Source organism: Sapajus apella, unplaced genomic scaffold, assembly GCF_009761245.1.
Source record: "Sapajus apella isolate SASKATOON/1434 unplaced genomic scaffold, GSC_monkey_1.0 scaffold10, whole genome shotgun sequence".
Lineage (NCBI taxonomy): Eukaryota > Metazoa > Chordata > Mammalia > Primates > Cebidae > Sapajus > Sapajus apella.
Window position 1 is genome coordinate 3,919,252 of NW_022436950.1, and position 19,474 is coordinate 3,938,725.

Here is a 19,474-nt window from a genome sequence, read left to right on the forward strand (position 1 = left end):
GGGGGGGAGAGAGAGAGAGAGAGAGGAGAGAGGCAGACAGATGATAAATAATCGCCAAGGAAAAATGTACTAATTAGAGTGATTTTAAATTTCCCTTTTGTTCATGAATTTCCCCTCTCCTCCAGGCAGGCCTTGCTTTATCCACTACTGGTCTTTTTCTTGCTGCTCTTGCTGGCTTTTTTCTAACGCCCAGGTCTCTTGGGAGCCAGGAATGGGGCATAGCCAACCCAAGCCTGTGTCCTAGGTGGGACTTTCTTACCAGAGAGCTTTGATTTAGTGTGAGCCCTGGAAGGTGAGTGAGTTTTGTCGTGGGCTTTGATCTCCCTGATCTGGGTCCAGGTTCTCTCCCTGGTTCCCCGCTGGCCGCAGCTCCTCCTGCATGGCTTATGGGCTGGGTTCCAGGCAAGCCTGCCATTCCCCACACCTCCCCGTGAAGTGAGAGTCCCCTCCCCAGCACCCCAGGCCTCCCCATAGCTCTTGTGATCCCATTTCACGCGTCTCCCGTGCTTCCTGGTGCCTGGCAAGTACCTGCTTAAGGACTAAACCACCTGAACAAATACAAAGCTGAAAGACGCAGAGGACTCAAAGCAAAATGTGCAGCTGAAACATGCAAAGCTGAAATGTGCAGCTGAAAAAAGACACCGCAGATTCACAGAGGAGAGTCAGGAGGGGCAGGAGGTGTGGCCTTTTGGCAACCTGGTAAACTGTGGTCTCAGGGGACCGTGGAAAGCCCCTGGGGACACTTGAACCAGCAGGTGACTTAATCAGAGCTGCAGTTGCCTCAGAAAGCAACAGAGGCAGCCAGTGTGCCTTTGCTAAGGCAGTAACCCAGCACTGTCTTGGGAGGGAGAGCCGCTGCCAGCCCTGGGCTGGGGCGGATTGGAGGAAGCCCTGGCTTTCCCAGCCACATGGGACACGCGCTGGGGAGAATCCGAGGACTCCACACCTTTATTCCCATGGTTGTGTTTATTCTCATGTGTATGAGGAAACCAATGTATCCACTATGGTTTCGCCTTAGCAATAGAGTGCCTCTTTAAAGAACGTAAGTTCGAAAGTGAGTCTATTTAAAGAAACAATGGTTGTTCAGGGATTCTCAGATCTGGCAAAAATCACGAGGGATGCAGTGAAGTAGCAGGTCAGTGGAGATGTTTTCATCAACCCCAAGGAGACCCTGTACCCGTTAAACAGTCCCTCTCCCGTTCCCGTCTCTGCCCCACACCTAGCCGTGGCCACCGCTAATCTACCTTCTGCCTCTATGAGTCTGTCTGTTTTCATACAAATGGGATCATACACTGTGAGGCCTTTCGGGTCTGGCTTCATGCTCTCAGCGTAGGGCTCCATGGTTCCTCTGCTCCGTAGCCCGCGTCCATGTTCACTCGTTTCCGAGGGTGAGTTCAACATTTCACTGTATAGAAATACCACATTATGTTTACCTATTCATCCGTGGATTGAGCCTATACTTTTTCTATTCTTGTTTCATCCAGCAAATGTCACACACAGGCCACGTGGCCAGGCCCCAGGGCTGACAGGTGATTCCTCCCTGCTGTGTCTGGTGGGAAAGGGGGCAATTCTTAGGCAGTGACAATCCTGCAACAAAGGCAGGAAGGCCATCAGAGAGGCCTCCAGGAGGACAGGAGGTCTGGTCAGAGTCTGAATTCATCAGACAGTGTAGAAGAAGGGTAGCCTTCCAGGCGGACGGGACAGCAGGGGAAAGAGCATGGCGGGCGCAGGGAAGGTGGCTTTGTCGGCATCTCTGTGGGGTTGGCGGAGGCAGGAGGTGGCAAGGGCAAAGGCCGCAGAGATGGGTGGGGGCACTCCTGGGGGACCACACCTGGCAGGGTTGTGTGTGGTCTGCTGAGGGGCTTAGACTGTGTCCTGTGGGGGATGGCACCTCCAAGGAGCTCCAAGACAGATGCTTTTGTGGGGTTTCCAAGGAAGGTAGTCCTGAGGCCATTTCTGCTGCAAGCCTCGTCCAGCAGGAGAGAGGACAGTGACCTTGCATTGGCCACCCTGGGAGCAAGGGGCCGGGGCAGTGGGACTGGAGGCAGAAGCAAGGAGACCCCAGGAAAGCCTGTGCAGCAGAACAGGTGGAGTTTGGTGATGGCTTGGCAGTGGGGGGAGAGAGAGAGGAGAAATACCTCTGGATTTGATGCCTGGATACCACAGAAACACAAGGAGCTGTGGGGGCACCATGCTTAGGCCACCGCAGCCCGCAGCCCAACCCTGGAGCCCAGAAACAGAAGGACCCATCGGGTGCCAGAGTCAGGGCATGCTTGGGAAGCAACCCAGGGGAGGCACGCCTGCGTCACCCAACTGCTGCCCGTCCTCCCACTGCGTAGAGAGTTCTGAGCCTGCTTCAGAAACCCAAGGACAGAACAGAGACCAGCATCATTCCTCTCGCCCTCTCTAAGGGTGGCAATAGCCATGGTGGTAGTCATCAGAAACCCGAGGCTGTGTCAACATTATCGCAGAAACATCACATGAGGGTTTGCAGGGCTTGGCCCTCACTCTTGGGCACAGGTGAATCCTGGTGGCAGAGGAGCAGAGAGGATGCTGTGCCAGGGCTCAGGGCAGAGCTACAGCCCAGGCTGGCAGTGGGTAGCACCACAATCTCTCATCTTGGTGCACAGAGTCAGCAGCAGGAGCCAAGGATGGTGGCCAGGCTCTCTCTGCTGTGGGGTAGGTAGGTAGCTAGACCCTGGTTCCAGGAAGGAAGCAGGGCCCAGAGCAAGGCTGCGACTATGGATGGCTTCCAGGCTCAAGGATAGGGCAGGTAGCAAGAGGAAGGAACAGCCCTGGTGCTAGAATTGGCAGGCAGCACAGCTCAGCAAAGGACAGGAAGTGGCTCCAAGGGCTGGTTACAGGAATGTGGAGGAGGGAGGCAGATGGACTCAGGCTGGGAACTCAGCCTCCAGAACCAGGAAGACCAGCCTGGGTACAGTGGCTCAGGCCCATAATCCCACCACTGTGGGAGGCTGAGGTGAGCAGACTGCTTGAGCTTAGGGGTTCGAGACCAGCCTGGGCAAGATGGCAAAACCCCGCCCCTGCAAAAAATTTAAAAAATTAGCCAGGTGTGGTGGTGCACGCCTGTAGTCCCAGCTACTGGGGAGGCTGAGGCAGGAGGATCGCTTGAGCCCTGTCTCCAAAAAAAAGTTTTTTACTCAAAAAAGAAGACAGGACCAACGTTGGGGTACAAGTTACCCCAGGGGAGGCCACTGAGAAGGGAAAGTCATTAACAGCAGGGGACGCTTCCGTGAGCCTGGACCATCCACACGTGCTCAGTGGACATAGCACTCCCTGCTCAGATGGGCCAGAGGGGAACAGCTGGGGGGACCAGGACTGGGCCTGCACAGCGTGAACCCTAGTCATGGTTGTCACAGCATCTGCGCCTTTTACTGCCTGGTCCTGCCTGTGATTAACGAAAATATTCTGCTTTGAACAGGAAGAAGATAAAGAGTGGAAAATGTCACCAAGTGTTTTTCTTTCTGCAATGAAGGAAGGAAATAATACATACAAAGGTCAGTTTGGGAGAACTTGCATGGTCACTGAGACAGCAGCACATGCTGGGAACACTGTCACGGGAGGCTGCTGCATGCCACCCCCAGCCGAGACATTCTGCCTGTCTCTAAATTTCCTGGCCGGACGTGGTGGCTCACACCTGTAATTCCAGCACTGTGGGAGCCTGAGGTGGGTGGGTCACTTGAGGTCAGAAGTTCAAGACCAGCCTGGCCAACATGGTGAAACCCCGTCTCTACAAAAATACAAAAATTAGCTGGGTGTGATGGCAGGTGCCTATAATCCCAGCTACTCGGGAGGCTAAGGCAGGAGAATCGCTTGAACCATGGAGGTGGAGGTTGCAGTGATCCGAGATCACGCCATTGCACTCCAGCCTGGGCAACAGAGCGAGACTCCATCTAAAAAAAAAATTTCTTTTGGAGGCCTGAAGACATACAATTGGTTCAAAGGCAAGATACATATAGTCTGAGAAGACAGTCAAAACCTCCATCCTGTCTTTGAACCCCTAAGACTTCAGAAGAAAGATACTTTTAGATAGCTTAAGACAATTGATACTGTATGAACAGTAAAATGTCTTAATCCTATTAGACTAAGACGTGTGCCTGAATTCTAACATACGATTGTCAGGTCAGTTGTTCAGCCTGGTGAGCATGGCTGTCATCTGGCTGGATCCACAGGTGTGGGCACTGGCCTTCCGGATAGCTCCATTTTAATTTCCTAGAAGTATTGGCCAACTCCTGTGGTTCCACTGTGCCCTGGGGATAAATCCACACACAGTGACCTCCAGGAAGACCCCGGCCATTAGTGCTAGTGTGGAAGTTTCTGAAAGATGCAATCCAGATGTGAAGTGGAATCTTTCTGAACGTGAGTCATTCAGGGCCTCCTTCCCAACCTTGCTCTTCTCTGGATATTATTAACTTGGTAGATGTATTTTTAAATTGACTCAGGCTTTCACCTCAATAACTGCACCTCATCCTAAGCAACAAAATGAATGTGGCCATAGGTTTGATACGCTAGTGATATAAGATAAAAATGTCTGTGTGCCACTGAAAATTCTCTTACGTGCCACTAGTGCCAAGGGCAGCCCCTGCACAAGATGCTGAACTAAAGTGGAAGCCCAGGGGACACGATGACAGTGGCAGGATTTAGCAACTGTTTTCATTGGGAAGAAAGTAGGTCAAAAGGGAAAACTGATATTTATTAAGCACTTAAGACATGCAAGGCGTGGAGTTTCCCATGCCCGTCTCATTTAATTTTCACAACTGAGAGAAGTAGATGCTGCCCCCTCATGTGGTCAGATACTGGTAAAAGCCCTGCTGTCATCCAAGTTGAAGAACCCATCAACTCCTTCACGGTGCAGAGCAGTCACCATCAAAAACATTTTTTCACTTGCATGTTCCTTCAACAAACAATCGGCATCTCCAGGGTGTCAGGTCCAGTGCTAGCGCAGAGATATAAAGGTAATACCTGCCAGCAATGAGCTTCTGTGATGGGGGTTACGGGGTGGCATGGGGTGGGGACCGGGCATAAACTGGGTAGCTTCTGTAAGTTAGGACGTCAGTAACCACATCCAGTGGATCCTGCTGGGAGTTACTGTCATCCACACGGTGGGGCCATGGGCCTGGCCAGGGTGCCACTGGCATCAGGCGTGTGTCTGCGACAGCAATGCCATCTAAGACTCTGCTTTGCACACCATCATTTGGTCTTTACGGCCACGCTCACTGGCTTGGTACTGTATGTATCTATGAGATAACTCCCACGCCTTCAAACACGCCAGGTAACTTACTAATTTGTTTTCTTCTGAAGAGCACCTCTGTGGAGCCCTCCCTCTCAGCTGCAGTCCCTGAGCCTTCCTCGGCATTCACTGACTTCTTGCCTCTCCCTCATTTTGGTGGGACCCATTATCTAGGATGTCCCAAGAAGGGACGCACACAGAGGCGTTTTCGCTGCCATGGGCATCTGAATGCTGTCCTGCACTCACACTCAGACAGCAGGTGCCCTGGGATGTGGAAGGCAGGGCTCCCTTCTTTTCTAACATGTCTATGTAGAGACCATGAGGCCACAGGAAGAAAGAAGCCAGAGAGCAAAACCCTGCTCTACCACAGCAGGAAGCTGGGGCCTCGTGTCTGAGACAGCTAATCAAGAAGTAGCATACAAGCATACTATATAGACACGAGGAAAAGAATACAGAAACCATCTGAAAGAGCTGCCACAGAGCCAGACCGCTGCGCACGCCGCTGTGGCTGCTGCGCTTCCTCAGCAGGCTGGGCACGCTCCACCTCCAGCCCTCATGCTTTCTGATCCTCTGGTTCAGAATGCTTGTCCTTGGGGGTCTCGGTGCCAGTGAGGCCTTCCTTGAGGGCCCATGTAAAGTCACAGTCCCCCTGTGCCCACGCCCACCCCTTGCCCGCTGTACCTACTGCTTGGTACTGCGAGTGTGTGTTCACGGCTGCTTCTCACAGTGCGATGCCAAGTCCTTGAGGGCAGGGCTTTCCATTATCCACCTGCTCTGAGAGCAGTGCCTGGCCCATAATCAGGCTCAGTAAAGTCAAAGTGTAATAACTGAATTTGTCCTGTGTATTTTCTAATGAATAAATGAATATAGGAAAGAATGCGTTGGATAATGTCATTGGCAGGTAGACAGTGGGAAACGTCTTTTATTATAATCTTCTTAATACTCTGACTGTTTAAAACCATGTGTTATTTTGATACAAGCACAAATTAATTTGGAATAAATCTAATGTTCCCCACAAAAAGCCAACTCTTGCAACCTGCTGACTGGCCCAAAATCTCTGCAAATGGCCCATGCCTTTTCTGTAATGTGTTTCCATTACTACTGAAGAAGCAGGCAGCGTCCCTCCTAGAAGCAAACCTGGAGTGTCGTTTTCCTGGTTGGATGTTGTGGCATTGGACTTATTATCCACCAGGCCTTGAGTATCTTAAAGGAATTAAATGTCTTCCTCTTAGATTTATTTTCTTAAAAATCAAAGGTTTTCCTTTTCAAATAAAACATTAGCATTTTAATCACTAAGATTAACCCCCGTCCCCGCCTGCCCCTTGCCCCTCTTTCATTGCCCCCGGACGTGTGAAACTGCCTTGGCCTCGCTTTTCACATTCTTAGGATAAAAGCTTTTTCTCTGCTCTAGGAGAGAGTGGGGCAGTTGTTGCCCTTTGAGGGCCGTGAATAGCTTTCTGCATTTATAAATGTCCATGAAATTCTTGAAGGGATTGGAAAGTGCCCTGCGCAGAAGTGTCATGAGAAAAACAAAGTTGCAGTGGAAAGCTCGATCCATTTAAAAGATCTACAGGGAAATGGGCAAAATGGCTCTGCAGTGCTTTATTTTCAATATAGTTACAACTCCAGAATGAGAATGTGTTGCACCTTACAACTGTTTCTACATAAGTAATCGTGTCATGATTTCCCTTCTGTTAAAGATTCTGCCTTCCTTTTATGATTAAATACATAATTGTTTCCTGATTTTAGTGAATCTAGTGAAAAAGTAGCTTCTGTAACTAAAAAAGCTGTTTTGTTTAAAACACCCTGATGTAACAGGTAGGTGCTGCTATTGTATAAGATTTAGAAAGCCTAGAAGAGGGGGTCTTATTAGTAAACAGCATGTTATAACACATTTAAACCTTTTCTAGAATTTTCAAGGGAGAATGCTTACAATTTTAAACACATAAAAGGAAGAATTGATTCCTTTTCCTACATTTTATTGCTGCGTGTTATTCCTATATTTTGAAGTTTTTCACAATTTAAATTTATGTACATTTCAGAAAATTTACTAGAAAAGAGCATGAAGACACAACATACTAGAATCTCTGGGACACATTTAAAGCAGCATCTAGAGGGAAATTTATAGCACTAAATGCACACCAGAGAAGCAAGGAAGGTATAAAATCGACACCCTAATGTCACGATTAAAAAACTAGAGGAGCAAGATCAAACAAATTCAAAAGCTAGCAGACGGCAAAAAATAACTAAGATCAAAGCAGAACTGAAGGAGATAGAAATTTAAATAAAATAAAAAAAAACTTCAAAAAAATCAATAAATCCGGGAGCTGGTTTTTTGAAAAGATCAACAGAATAGATAGACTACTAGCCAGACTAATAAAAAAGAAAAGAGAAAAGATTCAAATGGATGCAATAAAAAATGATAAAGGGGTATCACCACCGATCCCACAGAAATACAAACCACCATCAGAGATTACTACAAATACCTCTATGAAAATACACCAGTAAATCTAGAAGAAATTGGTAAATTCCTGGACACTTACACCCTCCCAAGACTAAACCAGGAAGAAGTTGAATTCCTGAATACACCAATAACAAGATCTGAAGTTGTGGTAGTAATTAATAGCCTACCAACCAAAAAAAGTCCAGAACCAGGTGGGTTCACAGCCAAATTCTACCAAAGGAACAAAGAGGAGCTGATACCATTCCTTCTGAAACTATTCCAAACAATACAAAAAGAGGGAATCCTCCGTAACTCATTTTAAGAGACCAACATCATTCTGATAACAAAATCTGGCAGAGACACAATTAAAAAAGAAAATTTCAGGCCAATATCTATGATGAACGTTGATGCAAAAATCTTCAATAAAATACTGGCAAACTGAATGCAACAGCACATCAAAAAGCTTATCCATCACGATCAAGTAGGCTTCGTCCCAGGGATGCAAGGCTGGTTCAACATGTGCAAATCTATAAATGTAATTCATCACATAAACAGAACCAAAGACAAAAACCACATGATTATCTCAATAGATGCAGAGAAGGCCTTTGAAAAAATTCAACAGCACTTTATTGCCAAAAACCCTCAATAAACTAGGTGTCGATGGATCATAACTCAAAATAATAAGGGCTATTTATGACAAATCCACAGCCAATATTATACCGAATGGGCAAAAACTGGAAGCATTCCCTTTAAAAACTGGCACAAGACAAGGATGCCCTCTCTCACTGCTCCTATTCAACATAGTATTAGAAGTTCTGGCTAGGGTCATCAGGCAAGAGAAAGAAATACAGGGTATTCAAATGGGAAGAGAGGACATCAATTGTCCCTGTTTGCATATGACATGATTGTGTATTTAGAAAACCCCATGGCCTCAGTCCAAAATCTCCTTAAGATGATAAGCAACTTCAGCAAAGTCTCAGGATACAAAATCAATGTGCAGAAATCATAAGCATTCCTGTACACCAATAACAGACAGAGAGCCAAATCATGAGTGAACTCTTATTCACAATTGCTACAAAAAGAATAAAATACCTAGGAATACAACTAACAAGCAATGTGAAGGACCTCTTCAAAGAGAACTACAAACCACTGCTCAAGGAAATAAGAGAGGACACAAACAGATGGAAAAACATTTCATGCTCATGGTTAGGAAGAATCAATATTGTGAAAATGGCCATACTGCCCAAAGTAATTTGTAGATTCAGTGCTATCCCCATCAAGCTACCATTGACTTTCTTCACAGAACTGGAAAAAAACACCTTAAACTTCATATGGAACCAAAAGAGAGCCCACATAGCCAAGACAATCATAAGCAAAAAGCTGGAGACATCATGCTACCTGACTTCAAACTATACTACAAAGCTACAGTAACCAAAACAGCATGGTGCTGGTACCAAAACAAATATATAGACCAATGGAACAGAACAGAGACCTCAGAAGTCACGCCACATGTCTACAATGATCTGATCTTTGACAAGCCAGACAAAAATAAGCAATGGGGAAAGGATTCCCTATTTAATAAATGGTGTTGGGAAAACTGGCTAGCCATATGCAGAAAGCTGAAACTGGAGTCCTTCCTTACACCTTACACAAAAATTAACTCCAAATGGATTAAAGATTTAAACATGAGGCCTAATATCATAAAAACTCTAGAAGAAAACCTAGGGAATACCATTCAGGACATAGGCATGGGCAAGGACTTCAAGACTAAAACACCAAAAGCAATGGCAACAAAAGCCAAAATTGACAAATGGGATCTAATTAAACTTAAGAGCTTCTGCACAGCAAAAGAAACTATCAATAGAGTGAACCAGCAACCAATAGAATGGGAAAATACTTTTGCAATATACCCACCTGACAAAGGGCTAATATCCAGAATCTATAGAGAACTTAAACAAATAAAAAAAATAAACTCCATCCAAAAGTGGGAAAGGATATGAACAGATACTTTTCAAAAGAAGACATTTATACAACCAACAAACATATGAAAAAAAAGCTCATCATCATTGGTCATTAGAGAAATGCAAATCAAAACAACATTGAGATACCACCTCACGCCAGTTAGAATAGTGATCTTTAAAAAATCAAGAGACGACAGATGCTGGAGAGGATGTGGAGAAATAGGAATGCTTTTACACTGTTGGTGGGAGTGTAAATTAATTCAACCATTGTGGAAGACAGTGTGGCGATTCCTCAAGGATCTAGAAATAGAAATACCATTTGACCCAGCAATCACATTACTGGGTATATACCCAAAGGATTATAAATCATTCTATTATAAAGACACATGCACACATACGTTCATTTCAACACTGTGAACAATAGCACAATAGCAAAGACTTGGAACCAACCCAAATGCCCATCAGTGATAGACTGGATAAAAAAAATATGGCACATACACACCATGGAATACTATGCAGCCATATAAAAGGATGAGTTTATGTCCTTTGCAGGGACATGGATGAAACTGGAAACCATCATTCTCTGCAAACTGACACAAGAACAGAAAATTAAACACTGCATGTTCTCACTCATTAAGTGTGTGTTGAATAATGAGAGCACGTGGACACAGGGAGGGGACCATCACACACTGGAGCCTGGGGGTTGGAATGGTTATAGGAGTAATAACAGTGGGTAGGGGATTGGGGAGGAACAGCATTAGGAGAATTACCTAATGTAGATGACAGGGCGATGGATGCAGCAAACCACCACCATGGCAGGTGTATACCTATGTAACAAACCTGCACGGTCTGCACATGTACCGGAGAACTTAAAGTATAATAAATAAATTGTTTAAAAAAGAAAAAGAAAAAGAGCAATCCACTTCAAATGCAGGAGTCGTAAACTCTATGGGCCTTTGGTGTACACGCATCCTGCAAGCTAACCACAAAATCTAAGAGTATGCAAGGCAAAGAATGAACTTCCACATAGTAGTGACATCAAGTATTTCTTCCACCAATGGGATGCCTTAGACAATGTATGCAATGCTTCTTTTCTGCGCCCTGGCTCTCGGATTGGCTCTCACTGGGAAGGATTATGTGTAAGGAGATAAATTTAGCCCGAGCTTCTCAGCTGCCTCCCGTAGGCCCACTGCAGCCCATCAGCCTTTTTCATCTCTTCTCCCCTCCTGTCATCACACCTGTTTTTGGCTGATCACCTGCCACCTGTGGATGATGACACCCCTTGATCTTCGGCCTCACCTCCACAGTTACCTTCAGAGTCCCAACTAGCCCTCTTCCCACCCCCAGCTCTGGGTCTCCTCTTCTGAGACTGCCCTGTCTGGAGAAGGACACCTAAGTGCATCGGTCCTATGAAAAATTTACCACCTGGGTGATTTATTTTTTGTCTCTTTATAAGCCCACGTCAACCATTCTAAAAGACGTTTCCATCATTTTCTGCATGATTTTCTTTTTTTTTTCCCCATTTATTTATTTTATTGCATTTTAGGTTTTGGGGTACATGTGAAGAACATGCAAGATTGTTGCATAGGTACACACGTGGCAGTGTGATTTGCTGCCTTCCTCCCCATCACCTACATCTGGCATTTCTCCCCTTGCTATCTCTCCCCAGCTGCCCACCCCCCGCCGTCCCTCCCCTGTTTCCCCCCAACGGACCCCCGTGTGTAGTGCTCCCCTCCCTGTGTCCATGTGTTCTCATTGTTCAACACCCGCCTATGAGTGAGAACATGCGGTGTTTGATTTTCTGCTCTTCTGTCAGTTTCATTTTCTGCATCATTTTCCAACTGCCTAACCGGCCTTGCATCACCACAGGCTGGGCCTCCATCTCTCTGTGGCAGAGACGGTTCAGCCAGCGATCCACACAGCCCTGCCCTTCGGTTTGCTGGCAGGGGATAGGCTAGCCGAGAGCCCTCGCTGGGTCCTGCTGGCACCCCCGCCATCCACTCCGCCCAGACACCTGCTGAGCCATCCACACTGTAGTCTGTCCAGGAAGTCAGGTGGACCCGCCTCTGCCATGTGTGGCAAGCAACCCCTTCTTCCCAGAAAGTGCCATGCTCACTACCGGCATCAGCATCTGCAGCTTGTGAACCCAACACACTGTTTGAAAACTGGAGCTGTGTTTCTATGTCCTGTCTTCCTGCAGATGTCCTGTCCTGAGGGCCCTGCCTCTGACCACTAAAGGCACAGGCACTGGCCTCAGGGATCCGATTTCTCTTTGTTGGCAGGAAGCTTTGGGACATAGCTGTTTCTGGTGTGGCTGCTGTCCTGCGTGATCCTCTCCCCCCAGGATGTAGATAGTATCAGTGAGGTAGGCTAAGACCCTGTGAGATGCTCTGCTTCCTGGGGGATGGCAGCAACTAATTGGGGCTAAACTGGAACTGTATATCTTTAATTATATAAATATTTATTTAAAACAAATTATTAATTTATTCGTGTAACTTTATATATTTTATTCCATTTACCATCACCGTATCGGTGTGAGGAAGGGGTATTTTCATTTCTCAGAAAGGGGAATAGGCTCTGCAAGGCCGTCCCCTGCCAATGTCACCAGCTGGTAGGTGGTAGGGCAGGGGTTCTGCCTGGTCGCAAACAGTGGCACTTGCGCCAGGCTGTGCTGCCCCGGGCAGGTGGCAGGTGGCCAAAGCCCCCGGGATAATCGTCCGGCCCATTCGCCAGTTCTAAGCTGTGCGTCTAAATCTCCCCAGTCTTCCTCGGCCTCTCCTGGGAGTCCAGCTTTTCCAGGGTCTCACAGCATCTCATACCCACCCCACTCTTTGTTCGTCCCTTTTGCCAATTCCTGGCCTCTGTGGTTTGTTCAGAGACTCAACCCCTCCTTCCTATTGGTTTGTCCCGTGATTCTCTGGGGAAACTTCTCTATGCTGGGTCTTCACATTTGATGGCTGTAGGTCTCTAGCAGCCAGACATGTGCTTCTGTCTGTGACCGTGACTTTCCTCCCAACAGAGAGTTGGAGTGCCACCCTTTCCTTTCTCTGTCAGAGAGTTATGCCATGCTTGTTGGGGGGTGGGAGGTCTGTGCTGAGAAATCTCCTTCATTCATTCACCACCCCACCTGTCTTGGAGGCCTGCAGCCTCTGCTGTCTTCACAAGCGGTAGCCTTTGTCCCGCAGAGGTTGGGAGCCTCTGTCCACGCCCTGGGTTCTCAGCTGCCTTCCCAGGTTAAAGGTCATCACAGCCCTAAAGTCAGTTTCCAGTGAAGTGGCCGACTGGGTGGCCAGTTGTCACTGGACAAGTTCCAGCAAATTTCCTTTAGATTCTCGACATAGATTCCAGGAAGGTGTCTCCTTCCCCAAACTGGCAAGTCTTGGCTTCCCACATGAGACCTCTTCCAAGTCCCACATCAAGGATCCAGCTGTTCCGCACCTCAGCATAACCTCCCTTCTGAGTAAGGAGCTCTATTTCCATTTATTTTAGTGATAGGAAGTTATTCTTATTTTCTCTAGGGTCATGTTTCTCTAGGGCCACCCTCCTAACCACGAGGAGGAGGCAAAAGGGAAATTTTAAATATGTGTGATTTCAAAAACATCCAAAAAGTAATTCAGAAATATAGATGTTGAATTAGGAAGAAATATTGGGTACTCGTGTGTTTAGTGTTGTCTGTTTTACAAAAGGAGACAAGAGATAATTCCTGGAGAGTTCAACAGGCAAAAAAATCTTTCATATTTTAGTGAATCATTTGAAAACAAAAAAAGTAAGATAAAACATTACAAAAAGGTACACCTGTGATTGTATAATCCCACCATTAACGTATTGTTTTTACTTGATTGTAATAATACAGTAAAATACTGTTATATCAATGTTTTTGCATCAGCAGTTTTTTTCTTTTTCTAAGGTATTAACAAGCACATATATGAATCTCATCTGTCCAGCTTATACTACTCAGACTTGCATCCTATGCGATAGCATATAAAGTTAGGCTTATGTTTATATTGCAGTGACTGCTTTTATTAACCTACATCTTTTTTAATTTTTTTCTCTTTCTTTACCCTTCTGGAGTGTAGACATCTGGATGAACAAAGATGAATCTTGGAATTTCTCTCAGGACTATGATCCAGAACTGATCAAAGAGGAGAAACGGAAAGAATTGGAGTCAGAGATCAGGGTCCAGGTACAGCTACGTTTACGGTGTGGTGATAGCACGCCATGTGCTGCAACCATTGTGCTTCTTTACAATTTCCTGTTGATGACCTACCCCATAATGTGAAGGATTTTTAAACTTCGCAAATGAAACACAAGACACGCAAAGTGATTTAAAAGTGTTATGTTTTGTATTCTGCTAGGTTGATGAGTTGATGAGACAGGAGCTAAAAAACTTAAAGCTAGCTGTGGACAGAGAAAGGGAGCACCCAGAGAAAGCAAGAAAGAAGAAGGAGGTGAGCGGGGTAGGAGCCTGCAGAGGGGTGAGTGGGGCCAATTCAGCCATGAAAAGCAGCCCTGCCATGCTGTGGCATGTCCAGGAGGGCTGCCGTTGCCAGGACACCTCACGGGGAAACATGCCTGCCTTTGGTAAATCGAATTGGTCCACCATTTAACCTTTGGGGCTGTGGGTTCATAAATAGAATAAACCCAACCATCTGAGAGTAACATCTCCCCAACCCTGGTCAGTTGCAGATTCATATTAGCCAAGCCCCACTGAATGACAGCTATTGAAGCACATTCCCCAAATGGTCCCCCATCTGTTCCTATACATAGATCTATAAGGGAGGCCAATGGTAATGAGCGGGTTTTTATAAGTAGGGGAATCACAGGGCAAGGAACTGTATGAATTGAAGTGTAAGTTGCCACGGATCCATCTCATAGTGGTTTATAGTAGGTACCTGAATCAGAGTATCTGAAGTTCATTTAGTTTGGCCCCTACTTCTACCTTCATTCCAGAGACAGCCTTGCCGTTGGGGCCAGAATACCCAAAGTAGACAGCTGAGAGTTCTTCTCCCTGTCAGCTATCCCTGCTATCCCTCCCCCAGCCCCCTACTCCCCATCAGACCCCAGTGTGTGATGTTCCCCTCCCTGTGTCCATGTGTTCTCATTGTTCAACACCCACTTATGAGTGAGAACATGTGGTGTTTGGTTTTCTGTTCTTGTGTCAGTTTGCTGAGAATGATGGTTTCCAGATTCATACATGTCCCTGCAAAAGACATGAACTCATCCTTTCTTATGGCTGCATAGTATTCCATGGTAATTTATGCCACATTTTCTTTATCCAGTCTATCTTTTATGGACATTTGGGTTGGTTCCAAGTCTTTTCTATCATAAACAGTGCCACAGTGAACATACATGCGCATGTGTCTTTATAATAGAACGATTTATAATCCTTTGGGTATATACCCCGTAATGGGATTGTTGGGTCAAATGGTATTCCATTTCTAGATCCTTGAGGAATCGCCACACTGTCTTCCACAATGGTTGAACTAATTTACACTCCCCCCAACAGTGTGAGAGTGTTCCTATTTCTCCACATCCTCTCCAGCATCTATTGTCTCCTGATTTTTTAATGCTTGCCATTCTAACTGGTGTGAGATGGTATCTCAATGTGGTTTTCGCATTTCTCTAATGACTAGTGATGATAAGCTTTTTTTCATATGTTTGTTGGCTGCAAAAATGTCTTCTTTTGAAAAGTTTCTTTTCATATTCTTTGCTCACTTTTTGATGAGGTTATTTTTTTCTTGTAAATTTGTTTAAGCTCTCCATAGATCCTGGATATTAGCCCTTTGTCAGATGGTTAGCTTGCAAAAATTTTTTCCCATTCTGTTGGTTGCTGGTTCACTCTATTGATAGTTTCTTTTGCTATGCAAAAGCTCTTAAGTTTAATTAGGTCCCATTTGTCAATTTTGGCTTTTGTGGCCATTGCTTTTGGTGTTTTAGTTGTGAAGTTCTTGGCTATGCCTATGTCCTGAATGGTTTTCCCTAGGTTTTCTTCTAGGGTTTTTATGGTATTAGGTCTTATGTTTAAATCTTTAATCCATCTGAAGTTAATTTTTGTATAAGGTGTAAGGAAGGACTCCAGTTTCAGCTTTCTGCACATGGCTAGCCAGTTTTCCCAACACCATTTATTAAACAGGAAATCCTTTCCCCGTTGCTTGTTTTTCTCAGGTTTGTCAAAGATCAGATGGTTGTAGACATGTGGCATGACTTCTGAGGCCTCTGTTCCATTCCATTGGTCTATATCTGTTTTGGTACCAGTACCATTCTGTTTTGATTACTGTAGCTTTGTAGTATAGTTTCCGGTCAGGCAGTATGATACCTCCAGTTTTGTTCTTTTTGCTTAGGATTGACTTGGCTATGCAGGCTCTTTTTTGGTTTATATCAAGTTTAAGGTGTTTTTTTCCAGTTCTGTGAAGAAAGTCAATGGTAGCCTGATGGGGATAGCATTGAATCTGTAAATTACTTTGGGCAGTACGGCCATTTTCACAATATTGATTCTTCCTAACCATGAGCATGGAATGTTTTTCCATCTGTTTGTGTCCTCTCTTATTTCCTTGAGCAGTGGTTTGTAGTTGTCCTTGAAGAGGTCCTTCATGTCCTTTGTTAGCTGTATTCCTAGGTATTGTATTCTCTTTGTAGCAATTGTGAATGAGAGTTCACTCATGATTTGGCTCTCTGTTTGTCTGTTATTGGTGTACAGGAATGCTCGCAATTTTTGCACATTTATTTTGTGTCCTGAGACTGCTGAAGTTGCTTATCAATTTAAGGAGATTTTGGGCTGAGAAGATGGAGCCTTCTAAATATACAATCATGTCATCTGCAAATACAGACAATTTGACATCCTCTCTTCCTAAGTGAATACCTTTATTTCTTTTTCTTGCCTGATTGCTCTAACTAGAACTTCCAATAATATGTTGAATAGGAATGGTGAGAGAGGGCACACTTGTCTAGTGCCAGATTTCAAAGGGAATGCTTCCGGTTTTTGCCCATTCACTATGATATTGGCTGTGGGTTTGTCGTAAATAGCTTTTATTATTTTTGAGATATGTTACATCAATTCCTCGTTTATTGAGAGTTTTTAGTGTAAAGTACTGTTGAATTTTGTCAAAGGCCTTCTCTGTGTCTATTGAGATAATCATGTGGTTTTTATCTTTGGTTCTGTTTATGTAATGAATTACATTTATAGATTTGCATATGTTGAACCAGCCTTGCATCCTTGGGATGAAGCTGACTTGATTGTGTTGGATAAGCTTTTTGATATGCTATTGCATGTGGTTTGCCAGTATTTTATTGAAGATTTTTACATCGATGTTCATCATGGATATTGGCCTGAAATTTTCCTTTTTAGTTGTGTCTCTGCCAGATTTTGGTATCAGGATGATATTGGTCTCATAAAATGAGTTACGAAAGATTCCCTCTTTTGTATTGTTTGGAATAGTTTCAGAAGAATGGTACCAGCTCCTCTTTGTATGTCTGGTAGAATTCAGCTGTGAACCCATTTGGTCCTAGACTTTTTTTGGGTGGTAGGCTGTTAATTGCTGCCTACTTCAGACCTTGTTATTGGTCTATTCAACGATTCAGCTTGTTCCTGGTTTAGTCTTCCTGGTTAAGTGTCCAGGAATTTATCCAAAATGGATAAATTCTTAGAAATGTACAACCTACCTACAATATAGAAGAAATAGAAAGCCTCAACAAACCAGTAACAAATAAAGAGATTAAATCAGTATTCCAAAACCTTCCTGGGATCCTGGAACACAAAAGGACATTAGGGAAAAATTAGTGGAAACCTAATACACTTTGAGTTTTTAATTGATAATATTGTGCCAGTGTTGGTTTCTTAGCTGTGACAAATGTCTCATAGTGATGTAAGATGTTAATATTGAAAATTATGTGAGAGATATACAGGACCTTTCTGTACTATTTTTGAAATTTTTCTGTAAATCTAAAAGTATTATAAAATTAAAAAGTTTTATTTTACTATTATAAAATTAAAAGGTATTATTTTGTTGTGGAAAATCTGAAGGAACCTACAAACTCCAAATCAACTTATATCAGCAAGGGTTCAGGATATAAGATAAACACGAAAAAATCAATTGTATTTCTACATATCATCAATGAATACATAGACATAGACATGAAAGTTACAGCGGAATGTGAATTAAATCACTAAAAAAATGAAATACATATGTGTAAATCTAACAAAACAGGTATAGGACTTGTATGCACAATGTCAGTGAAAGAAATCAAAGCAGATCTGAATAGACATACCATACTCATGAATTGGAAGATTCAACATAGTAAAGATGTCCATTAGGGTCTTTTCATAGGATAGGATTAATGCAACTCTATCAAAATCCCAGAAATGTAACTTGTAGACCTAGACAAGTTTATTCTAAAATTTATATGGAAAGATAATGGAGCTAGAATAACTAAAGCAATTTTGAAAAAGAAGACTAAGGTGAGAAGGATCTATTTGCTCAATGTTAAGGCTTGTTATATAGCTACAGTAATCAAGACTGTATGCTATTGGTAAGGAGCTAAACATATAGATCAATGGAATAGGACAGAGATCCTAGAAATAGGCCCACACAAACGTGCCCAACTGGCTTTTGATGAAGGTACAAAAGTAATTTTAAGGCAGAAAGATATGCTTTTGAATAAGTAGTGCTGGAGTAACTGGACATCCATAAGCAAAAAGAAACGAATCTCAAACTAAATCTCACACTTTATACAAAAATTAATTCAAACTGGGTCACAGACTTAACTTTTAGAAAAACAGAAAGAGAAGACTTTGGAGGCCTAAGGCTATACAAAGCATTCTCAGAATTGGCATCCAAAACACAATTTCTAAAAGGAAATATTGGACTTCATAAAAATTAAAAATGACTTATCTGTGAAAGACTCTGTTAAGAGGATAAAAAGGGCAAGCTACAGAGTGGGAGGAAATATTGCAAACCACAAATCTGACAAAGATCTAGTATTCGTATACTAGACATATGTTGAACTCTCAAACATATAAACATATAAAGAACCCTCAAAACTCAAAAGTTAAAAAATAAGCAACCCAATTAGAAAACGAGTGAAAGACATAGTTACACTGAAGAGGATGTACAGACGGTAAATAATCGCGTGAAATAAGCACCTTTGGAGCACGTCCCTCTAGGCTGTCACAAGCACCTGAATGCAAAGCCCCTTGGGAACTAGAGATAGACTGTGGTCTGGCCCTGAGGGCTCCAGATTTAGGGCCAGATCCTGAGAGAGAAAGGTGACTGGGTACTGCCTTAGGCCATTCAGACTTCCATAACAACGTTGTCAGGCTGAGTAGTTAATAAATGACAGACACTAATAGCTCATAGTTTGGGGAGCTGGGAAGTCCAAGATCTAGACACCAGCAGATTCGGTGTCTAGTGGTTTTGTGTCTGGTGAGGCCTCATTATCCACTTCAAAGATGGTGCCTTCTAGCTGTGTCTTCACATGGTGGAAGTGAACAAGCCCCCTCAGACCTCTCCATGACTGTGGAACCCTTATGACCTAATTGCCTCCCAAAGGCCCCATCTCTTAATACCAGCACCTTGGGGTTAGGTTTCAATTCATGGATTTTAGGGGAACACAAGCATTCAGCATCTATGTATCAGGCACCAAAGGGGAGCACAACTTGACTCTGTGTGTGCACATGGCGCTCTCATCCTTTGTAGGACACCAAGCCAGAACGCAGAAAAAGAGCCAGAATGCTTTTGCCTATTTGGAATTTGGCCCTGTGCAAGTTCCACAGTGGGAACCTCACATCCATCCACACGAGGACACACCCACATAAGCAACTTG

General features: G+C 44.3%; 1 protein-coding gene across 1 annotated transcript in view; it reads left to right on the forward strand.

Moving 5' to 3' along the window:
* The window catches only part of IQCA1 (IQ motif containing with AAA domain 1), a 170,849-nt gene that overhangs the window by 98,950 nt on the left and 52,425 nt on the right, over nucleotides 1–19,474 (forward strand). The window contains exons 9-11 of the mRNA XM_032277697.1: nucleotides 3,443–3,518; nucleotides 13,732–13,838; nucleotides 14,011–14,103. Of these exons, the coding sequence (XP_032133588.1) occupies nucleotides 3,443–3,518; nucleotides 13,732–13,838; nucleotides 14,011–14,103 (276 nt within the window). The remainder of the gene's footprint in view (nucleotides 1–3,442; nucleotides 3,519–13,731; nucleotides 13,839–14,010; nucleotides 14,104–19,474) is intronic.